This window comes from Vicugna pacos, chromosome 5, assembly GCF_048564905.1.
Source record: "Vicugna pacos chromosome 5, VicPac4, whole genome shotgun sequence".
Taxonomy (NCBI): domain Eukaryota; kingdom Metazoa; phylum Chordata; class Mammalia; order Artiodactyla; family Camelidae; genus Vicugna; species Vicugna pacos.
In genome coordinates this window covers 49,698,061-49,709,753 of record NC_132991.1, presented here as the reverse complement: position 1 = coordinate 49,709,753, position 11,693 = coordinate 49,698,061, and the positions used below count along the sequence as shown (strand labels likewise).

Here is an 11,693-nt window from a genome sequence, read left to right as displayed (position 1 = left end):
GTAGAAAAGTGTGGTTATGCAGTAAAGTGTTCTATTCAAAACAAGTGAGTTCAAAACAAAGCTTTTTCCATTTTCTGGAACTTGCTCTTTCCAAACCATTGTTCATTATTCATCTTTTAACCTCCTTAAACATACTGCCAGAAATCCTATAATTTAGAAGTATAAGGGTAACATAAAAAATTACTCAGCCATAAAAAAAAGAATGAAATAATACCATTTGCAGCAACATGGATAGACCTAGAGATTATCATACTAAGTGAAGTAAGTCAGAGAAAGACAAATATATGATATCAATTATATGTGGGATCTAAAATAATGATACAAATGAACTTATTTACAAAATAGAAACAGACTCACAGACATAGAAAACAATCTTATGGTTACCAAAGGGGAGAGAATGGGGGATGGATAAATTAGGAGTTTGGAATGAACTGATACACACTACTATATATATAACAGATAACAAGGACCTACTGTAAAGCACAGGAAACTATATTCAATATCTTGTAATAACCTATAATGGAAAAGAATCTGAAAAAGAATATACATATATAACGGAATCACTTTGCTATACACCTGAAACTAACAACATGGTAAATCAATTATACTTCAATAAAAAGAAACACTAGATGAGTAGATATCACATATGCATAGCACAGAGTTAGACACTTCATAGAACAAAAACCTTTACTATCTTTTCTTTCCTCTTAATTTTTCCTCATTCCTATACCCGGTTTTATAACTCCTCACTTACTCAATCATCAACTTTCATCCCTTTACTTCCCTTCTATAGAAAAGCCTGCTCAGTTGAAGTAAATTAAGTTGATAACACAATATTCTGTTCTGGTTTGGAAACCACCCCCATTCTCTATATCCATATAAAAAAAGTCACTAGAGTCTTTTTTGATCAATATACTCATATTTGCACTTGAATCATATACTCTGCCCAAAACAAAAATACCATAAAAGATCCATTTAGAAATTATTCTATAATACAGACTTTCTAATTCTACCCTTTCTGTCCCATTGTTTTCATACAAAGTACTTTCAAACTTGTATTTTAAAAAATTACAGGTGATGTTGAATGAATATGGAGATTTACTCTAAAACTCTAACCACATTTAAAAAGTTAAAAAATAAAATTTTAATCGTTCTACATATAGTATACAAGTATTTTGTATTTACACAGTTGTCTAATGCCTTCATAGGCATACACCTAGTAATGAGTGCTATAATATATACTTTGAGTTCTGGAATTTTTTTAATCAAAGTATAGTTGATTTACAATGCTGTGTTAGTTTCAGGTGCACAGCAAAGTGATTCAGTTTTATATCTATCTATTTGTCTATCCATCTGTCTATCTATCAAGAGATATACATTCTTTTTCAAATTCTTTTCCATTACAGGTTATTACAAGATATTGAGTTTAGTTCCCTGTGCTATACAGTAGGTTGTCTATTTTATATATAGTAGTGTATATCTGTTAATCCCAAACTTCTAATTTATCCCTCCCCCACCCTTTCCCCTTTGGTAACCATAAGTTTGTTTTCTATGTCTGTGAGTCTCTCTCTGTTTTGTAAATAAGCTCGTTTATATCATTTTTTTTTCAGATTCCACATATAAGCGATATCATATGATATTTGTCTTTGTCTTACTTCACTTAGTATGATAATCTCTAGGTCCATCCATGTTGCTGCAAATGGCTTATTTCATTCTTTTCTATGGCTGAGTAGTATTCCATTGTGTGTATGTGTGTGTGTGTATATATACACACACACACATACACACCACGTCTTCTTTATCCAATTATCTGTCGATGGACACTTAGGTTGCTTCCATGTCTTGGTTATTGTAAATAGTTCTGTTTTGAACATTGGGGTGCATGTATCTTTTCGAATTAAGAGTTTTCTCCAGATATATAACCAAGAGTGGGATTACTAAATGATATAGTAACTCTTTTTAGTTTTAGGGAAACTCCGTACTGTTCTTCACAGTGGCTGCACCAATTTACACTCCCACCAGCAGTGTAGGAGGGTTCCTTTTCTCTACACCCTCTCCAGCATTTATTATTTGTAGACTTTTTGATGATGGAGTTCTAGAACTTTAACACAGTACTTTTGTAATTATTTTAATAATGATGCATAGCAAATGAAGAATTTAGGTTGTTTGTGTATAGAAAAAGTTTTAGATATCTTACACAGTAGATGAAAAAGATCTCTCAGAACTGAATATTTTAAATGTTTTAAACATTTTCAAAGGAAAAAAGAAACGTGTCCCAGCTGCCTTAACTTTAAAATGACAGTAGTGAGTTTTTATGAAGACAGTACTAGCAAGCACCTATATATGTTCATCACAGAACAGCAGGCTGTTACTATTGGTCACCCTTAACTGTGTACACAAAACCCTGCACTGAGCTCAGTGTGCTTATTATGTGATACCACAATTAAACATTTAGGATTACATTAAATTATTAACATATTTTTCTCATTTTCCAGACCTAGGGCAATAGTTAAAGCACCATAAGGTTGCCATTTGTGTACTCTTATCATCCTGAAACGCTAAATTCAAAGCTAATTTAAAATAAAATTGGTATTTAGAAAATCTCTATGTAAAAAATTATCTAAAATGACAGACTAAATCCCAAAATATACTTCTAAAGTGACTGAAAGATTTTATGAAGGAATGTCTACATTCTGAATTTTATATTTAAACCTTTTTCAGTATAAACAATATTACTAACCTTCATGACAATTTATGAGGTAGACACCATTATCATCTCCTCTTTAGAGATGTGAAAAATGATGCCCCGACAGGTCAATTTCTTACTCCTTTCCCTCTTTAATTGGCTATAATTCATCAAAGCAAACCTGGATAATTTTGAAAAGGTGGGTAGCATGGTTGCACCTAAAATACCAGAAGAGTACATTCACTTTCCACTTTATTTCATTCTCTTGTGCCAAATATCAAAACAAGGAACTGCATGAAGTCTCACATACTTCTGCCCATCAACAGAGCACTGAAAGCATCCATAAACGGTCTCCCTTTTAAAGTTCCCCATTCCACAGAGTATACAAGGTCCTTTTGGAATATTGTGATTAAGTAAATTAACTCGGATATGAGTCCCCTCTTTGAGTGAAATATCACTCATGCTGAGAGGTTTGTCATAGTAGTCAGAAAAAAGATCATCTAAGTAAAGCTGTGAACGAGAAATGGCGTCCATCACTCTTCTATCTAAAGAGACAAAAACAGAAATGTGTTAGAAATCAAATAAAAAATACATAGCCAAGCTGCATTTATAAATATGTGAATCTAAACCATCATTAAATATGGTTTTTAAATTTGAATTCTCCCTTAAAGACAGGATTATTGAATAGATAATCTCAAGTGTTAATCTGAGAAGAAAAAAATCTTCAGTGGACATACTTCTTTCAAATAGTATATTTCTCAATCTGTACAGTAGTGCAAACGTTGCTGTTTCTTCCCTTTCAAATCCTCCTTTTGACACAGAAGTGACACAAAGGTCTATAAAAAAGAATTTTAGAAGATGTTATAATTTGAACAATTCATTTTATTAGGAGTTTTAGTTGTGGTTGAATGCTGATACATGCTATTCATTTTATTTTTCTTAATTAAATTTTATGTATTTTTGGAAAAGGTAATATTTACATCATACAAAATTCAAGAGTACAAAAAAAAAAGATGCAGTGATAAATAAGTCTCTAGTCTGCGCTGACCCTAACCTCAGTTTTACACCCCAGTTTTACAAGTATTTACACTGTGAATACTTCCAGAAATACTCTACATATTTTACAGGCATAAAGGAATTTGTATGCATGTATGTAAGTATGTATATATATATAAAATTTTTTGGGCTCCAGTAGTTAGATACACATTTCTTTAAAATATTATAGAAGAGGGGAGGGCATAGCTCAGTGTTAGAGTGGGAACTTAGCATGCATGAGGTCCTGGGCTCAATCCCCAGTAACTCCATTAAAAAAAAAAAATGAACAAATAAACCTAATTACCTCCCCCTACCAACAAAAAAAAATAATTAAAAAAAAAAACAAAATTAAAAATATCATAAAGATTATTCTATATCAGGATCTCAAGTGCTACCTAATTCTTAATGGCTTCATAGTATTCTGTTGGGTTCACCATTATTTAACCAATTGCTGATAATATAGCTCAAGGTTATTTCCAATCTTTTGCTATTACGAACTTAATACCCTTATACCCATATCATTTCACATATATGTAAGTTTATCTGTAGGATAAATTCCTAAAAATGTAAATAAGGCTAAAATGCATACATATATACATTTAAAATTTTGATGGATATATCATTTCTATCAGTTTATACTTCTCCTAATGATCAATATAATTGTAAAAACCTACACCCTTTAGTATCCCAAATGGAATTTAATTAGCATGTTTTATTTTTTTCTAGACACTCTATTCCCTCCAACAGAACTGCAGAAACAAAAACAGGTCTAAAAATGTTTATAAATGACCATGGCTAAGGGGTTCCCTTGCCAAGTCCTTCGGGCTACACCTAGACTTGAGCTAATGGGTCTCCTAACCTTAAAACCTGTGAAATGTAGAAGCTGCACTGAAGTATTATATAAGGTGACAATTTTAGGGGAGCACTTGTACCTTTAAGGGTTTTTTTAAGCGAGAGTCTGGGGTGAGGGGAGCTGGGTCTATGATAGGAAAAAGTGAAGAAAAGTTGTCTTTGGGTATCCTAGTTTGGGTGCTCTGACACCTTGAGGCATCTTACTGTCCACTTACTCTATTTATCATCAAAAACTACCTATTGGAAGGTCATTTTTTATGTTCCCATGTCAAGAAAATACTCTGTCAGTGGAATGTATTCCACCTCCTATTCATAAATGTACGTGGGATGGTGAGAAGACTACCACCTTCACCAAGAAGCAGGAAAGAGGTAATAGGTAAGGGGATTGAAGGGTCTTTCTGGGTTATTTTGCCCAAGCACAAGACTGACAGTACTTACAGCATCACTCTTCTCCTATGAGGTATTGAGAAAGGAGAATCAGAGACAGAGATTCTCATTAAATCCTTCTTTAAAAATATAATCATTTCAGTGTTTCATGCAAATCATTCACTCACCAAAGGCACCATCCAAGTAAATGAAGAGTTCAAAAACACTGAAAGCTATGGTTGTGTGTGCTGGAAAAACAATAGCTTTGTCCCTTCCCTTGGGATTCTGTTCATCCATAAAATGAAACTATATTAAATAAATAAATAACATTATTAAGGAGCATAACATGTAAAGATAGATTTTTGGAGAAACAAAACATTTTTTACAATCCTACCAAAAACAAGAAAAAACACCTCTCCAAGTAAAGAACTGTCCTACTTGAATTAAACTTTGTATAACAGAGATCCAAATAAATGACCCAATGAGGATTCATGATCTACCTTAGGAAATACCTCTCACCACTTTCACATTTACTTTGTATCAGAGCCAATGATTAGTGCTACCACAACAGTAATGCTCCCTGGCATAGAAATCTTTTTCTTTCAACTGCAAACCTATTGCCTTTAATTGCTACAGTTGTTTTTAGCCTACTCTGTCCACTGTTCCAAAGCCCCCAGAGCTTTCAGTAGCTTTTCCAAGCAATCACCAACAATTAAGTAAATGTATATTTCAGTTCATGCCCCCCAAATGAGCCAATATTAAATGACTGGGTAGGCACCTAAATGTAGCCACTGAACAGAAATTTCATTTGCAAAGACTTGAAAAATTATCATTGTACCCTATCTTTCTAATAATTGATTTTCATAAAACAAATCAAGTCATTATTGTGTGTCATTATTAGGTGAATGACAAGGACAAACAGTATAACGGAGCTAAAAATTAAACATATAACTTTCAAGATTTTTAAAGGACTTAACAATGAATGAAGTATGTTTGACTATTGACAATGTTATTTTACAAAAATTAATGTAAAAATATAAATTCAACTTTTAAAAACTCAAGTATGAACCACATTACTTAAAAATAAAATATAAGAATTCAACATAAGCACTCAATTTTTATTCTTAAAACAACATTTAAATAGTAATAGGAGGTGATAAATGAATTCACCAAGGTAGCAGGACACAAGATTACCAAACAGACGTCTGTTGCATCTCTTTACACTAACAATAAAATATCAGGAAAGTTATAAAAATCCCTTTTAAAATCACATCAAAAAATAAATAAAATATTTAGAAATAAACCTGTCCAAGGAGGTGAAAGACTTAGATGCTGAAAACTATAAAGCATTGATAAAGGAAACTGAAGATGATTTAAATAAATGGAAACATACTTCATGCTCTTGGATGTCAAGAATATTGTTAAAATAGCCATATTACCCAAAGCAATCTATAGATTTAGTGCAATCCTTATCAAATTACCCATGACATTTTTCACAGAATTAGAATAATCTTAAAATTTACATGGAATCACAAAAGATCCAGAATTGCCAAAGCAACACTGAGGAAAAAGAACAAAGCTGGAGGCATAACCCTTCCAGATTTCAGACAATACAACAAAGCAACAGTAATCTAAACAATGTGGTATTGGCACAAAATTAGATATGTGGATCAAAGGAACTGAATAGAGACTAGAAATAAACTCACATACCTAAGGTCAATTAATCTACAACAAAGGAGGCAAGAATATACAATGGAGAAAAGAGAGTCTCTTCAGCAAGTGGTGTTGGGAAAGCTGGACAGTCACATGTAAATTAATGAAGTTAGAACACTCCCTTACATCATACACAAAAATATGGCTCAAAATGGCTTAAAGGCTTAAACATAAGACAGAACACCATAAATCTCCTAGAAGAGAACATGGGCAAAACATTCTCTGACATAAATTGTAGAATGTTTTCCTAGATCAGTCTCCCAAGGTAATAGAAATAAAAGTAAAAATAAACAAATAGGACCTAGTCAAACTTACAAGTTTTTGCACAGTAAAGGAAACCATAAACCAAATGAAAAGACAACCTACAGACTTGGAGGAAATATTTACAAGCAATGCAACTGACAAGGGCTTAATTTCCAGAATATACGAAGAGCTCATAAAACTCAATAACAAAAAAAAAAAACAACTCAATCAAAAAATGAGCAGAAGACCTAAATAGACATTTCTCCAAAGAAAGACATACAGATGGCCAATAAGCACAGGAAAAGATGCTTAACATTGCTAATTATCAGAGAAATGCAAATCAAAACTACAATGAGGTATCACCTCACACCAGTCAGAATGGCCATCATTAAAAAAATCCACAAATAATAAATGCTGGAGAGGGTATGGAGAAAAGGGAACCCTCCTACACTTTTAGTAGGAATGTAATTTGGTGCAGCCATTATGGAGAACAGTATGGAGGTTCCTTAAAAAAATAAAAACAGAGTCACCATATGATCCAGCAATCCCACTCCTGGGCATATATCCAGAAAAGATGAAAACCCTAATTCAAAAAGATACATTCACCTCACTGTTCACAGTATCGCTATTTATAATAGCCAAGACATGGAAACAACCTAAATATCCATTAACAGATGACTGGATAAAGAAGTTGTAGTATATTTATACAATGGAATACTACTCAGCCATAAAAAAGAATGAACTAATGCCACTTGCAGCAACATGGATTTACCTAGAGATTGTCATACCACTTGAAGTCAGTCACACAGAGAAACACAAATAGCATGCTATCACTTATACATAGAATCAAAAAAAAATGCACAAATGGACTTACTTCCAAAACAGCGAGAGACTCACAGACATAGGAAACAAACTTATGGTTACTGGAGGGAAGGGGGTAGGGATAAATTAGGAGTTTGGGATTAGCAGATACAAACTACTATACATATAAAATAGATAAAACAACAAGGTCCTACTGTATAGCACAGGGAACTATAGTCAATATCTTATAATCATCTATAATGAAAAATAATATGAAAAAATGATTAAAAAATGTATAACTGAATCACTATGCTGTACACCAGAAACTAACACAACATTGTAAATCAACCATACTTCAATTAAAAAATATATACATAAATAGTAATAGGAGGGACTCCATTGTGCACATTATTTCACAAGGATCAGTGTTCTGTTTGCATTATTTTACACATTTATAATTCAAAGTTTCTTGGATTTTTTTCACATTCTAAAATAAAATCATTACTGTGAAAAATTCTATATACACTGCAGCTCTTTAATCTTAACATTTGACAAAATACCCAGGTCTAATTATAAGCTGAGTACTTTAAAACAAAATTCCTATTGCAGCTTTTTAGTAAGAGAAGTTTGATGAATGTGGTTTACCCGCATGGCTTCCCCACGAATTCCAGCGTGCACAGACAGTGAGCACTGTCGTGTGGTTCGAATGCTTTCCATGACCACACACAAAACTGCCTTTCTGCTGCTCCTTGACTGACGTATCAAACTGTGGTCAAAATTAATTTTTCTAAAATAAAGAAGACATTCTCAAGAATCTATAACATCTAATTACATATAATCAAATACATATTTTGCTTATCATGTGTTATTATTCATGATCTACCTTATTTAAAAGTAAATCAAGGCAGCCCTAATATAAATCAGGAAGAATGCACAAAAGAAATTTAATAATCTGCCTCTCTTTTCCATTTTCTTAAAACATGCTTATTATAGGAGTCTGTTGGAAGAGACTCTTAGTATATTTGTTGCAAGCAGATTCATGAATTCTTTTAATCTGATAATTTAGCAAATGTGTGCAGAGCCAAAGCGATTCTGCAGAACAATTAAATATTCTGTTCAAACAGAATAATTTTGGATATCTACACTTACCCAAAATTTGGATATATTACTAATTTGTAGTATTTCAAACAAATCAAATAAATAAAGCACAATAGTAAACTATAGCATGAATGTTTTAAGCATTCTTTGTAATGAAGTTTATATAATTAAAATATTTAATGACAACATCAAAGTATATTAAGACTTATTATACTGACCGTGTAGTAATTTCATTGAGTAATGTTGATACCTCCACTTCATGTTTGGTTACTACACCAAATGAAGCTTTTACTGCAATTGAATCTGATCCAGTAATGTTAATTCCAACGTCGTTCACAATATGGTTGCCTCGCCTTCCATAGAGTGAAACATCTGATTCATCTTCATAATTTAGTAACTGATAAGATGAAATACCTTTAAGGAAAAGAAATCAATATTTTTTAAATGTCTTGAATTCGTCTATAGTAAATTATGTACAGTAACATGTTAGTTTACTATTTAAAACTTGATTACCCAAATGTTGAGAAAGGCAACGTTTCAAATCACTATTGAAAAGAGAAGTTGAATTAATCTGACAAGAAGAAGAAATAAATATACAGAGTACTTTAAATGAACTCAAATTCTCTGTTCAGCTAGCAGAATACTTAAGCATCATGATCCACTGGCTAGCTGAGAGGAAAATTAGTGTTTATAAGAACAAATTTGTTAAAATGTCAATTTATTTCCTAATCTAGCCTATAATACATTTCAGTTTACCAACAATAATAACTGAATCAAAAAATAAATAGAAATTATTTTCATCTCATTTGACCATGTGAGATAGGTACGATTAAGTAATACCCTCGTTTTATAGATGAAGAAATATATTGTTATGTCATATTCTAAGTTGATTTGGTGAAATAATTCCTAAAATAACTGTAATTAAATTATATGGTAAATAATTTTATTCACTTGAAAATTATTCAACCAATGAGAGATTTGATATTATACAAACTTTAGGCATTGTTAATCTGAATAATATTATTACTGCCACAATAATAAAAGTTGCTTTCATCAATAAAAATATGTAAATATTACAAACATAAGAAGCATATACAGTCTACGTTTAGATTACCAATGATACAGCTGAATGGGTAGTCACTCACAGACATTTAAACTTACCTGCAGAAATTTCTCTGTCTCCTAGAAGAATATCTTTCAGTGTAAAAGGTGTTGAAGTAAATTTATATCTAGGAAACAGGAAACATCGCTTCTTTTTAACCACCAGACTCAGAGGCTGGTATCTATCAGCCTCACTGAGGCTTGGAACAGGAACTAATCTTCCTCCATCTCCAACTTGCTTGACAAAGCTCTTGGTAGCAGCAGCAAACATATTAATATGGTATCAAAACGCCATCAGCTGCAACCCTCAGATAACAAATCCATATATTCAAAGGGAGTCAGACAAGCCTAAGTCTTGCTTGAGTTTAAATATAATTATACACGTTAAAAATACAAAGCATGGTTTCATTAAGTAGCTTACCAGTGTACAATTCACAACACTGCCTCCCCTGGTGTACTCAAGTAATAAATTATAGATTAACACTGTAAACTGATATCCTAAAGCAACTCTAATTGGGAACTGCAGTCTATAACACTAAAATATACACAAAAAACTAGTAATTTTAAAATATCACTAATGTCCTTAATGAGGGTCACAGTTAATAGTGGTGTGCCAGGTTTGAAGGAAGCGTATAACCCCGTAGGGAACAATGCAATTTAGCCACTGGCATTAACCCTGGACACCATCTACAGTGGATCTAGTCCAAAGGGAATTCCTTCACAAGTCCATCATGCCAATTTTGGCAACAGAAAAGTACTGTTTTCAATCCTCATGGTATATAGTTCCTTCTTTGAACATTTCATTCACTTTCCTTATATGCTTACAAAACCAAGTGATTAATATAAAAATAAATTCACAAATATAAGGAAACAATTATATGTATAATTTTATAAAATACTAAATTAAAGCCATACAACTATAAACTCTCATTCAACAGGTTTCTTACTTTGAAGCTGGCACATAGACAACATCTCTAGGAAGTGAGATCCAGATGTACTTGTTTTCTTTTCATTTCATCTATATTATCCCAGTTACTCAAACTGTAAAAGAGCTACATAAAGTTTACATTTGTTTTTAAGGAATTGTATGGCTAAAACTTTTTACAAACAAATCTGAGTCCTGAAATAATGCACTGCTACCGACTTCCAGTTATGGACAACATGTTTTGAAATAGTGGCTATGTGGTACTTACCATAAGATTCATTAAAACATAACAGTGGATAGTAATCAAGATATATACATATATACAGGGACGAGGGGGAGGAAGAACAGGCTTAATTCAAATGTCCCTTTGATTTGATTCTGGACATTCTTTTCATTTTGCTTTCAAGTATCCAGGTTTGAGAGTCACCTATATATATATATATGATTTATTTATATATATTTATGGTTTACATATATAGTTTATATATATGGTTTACATATAGTTTATATATATTGTTCGTATATATTCTTCATATATATGGTTTAGTTTATATATGGTTTATACATATAGTTTATATATATATGGTTTATATATAGTTTACATATATATGGTTTATATATATAGTTTCTATAGTATGGCATGCATATATATATATATATATAGTTTTTAATAATGTCTCCTCGTCTGAATAGCATTGCGCAAGGCTATCTTCCAAAATAACGAGAAAGCACAAGGAGTCATTTCTGCAAATGGCTAGAAAAACCTCTAGAAATGATACATCGAATGTCGCCGTGTGATTCCCACCAAAGGTGGCGCATCCGAGGCAAACGCCATTACAACCACCACAGGTGTGCAGAAACAGTATTTAATTG

At 32.2% G+C, this 11,693-nt stretch overlaps 1 protein-coding gene across 1 annotated transcript; it reads right to left on the bottom strand.

Annotated features, from left to right (window-relative positions):
- Positions 1-2,938: 2,938 nt before the first annotated feature.
- On the bottom strand, positions 2,939-10,342 carry PJVK (pejvakin). Its single transcript, XM_006210216.3, has 6 exons — positions 9,956-10,342; positions 9,013-9,208; positions 8,342-8,483; positions 5,128-5,245; positions 3,424-3,522; positions 2,939-3,231 (listed from the first exon to the last, which is right to left on the bottom strand). Exons 1-6 carry the CDS (start codon positions 10,164-10,166, stop codon positions 2,939-2,941), a joined length of 1,059 nt encoding a protein of 352 aa, XP_006210278.1. The 5' UTR covers positions 10,167-10,342.
- Between the last annotated feature and the right edge of the window lie 1,351 nt (positions 10,343-11,693).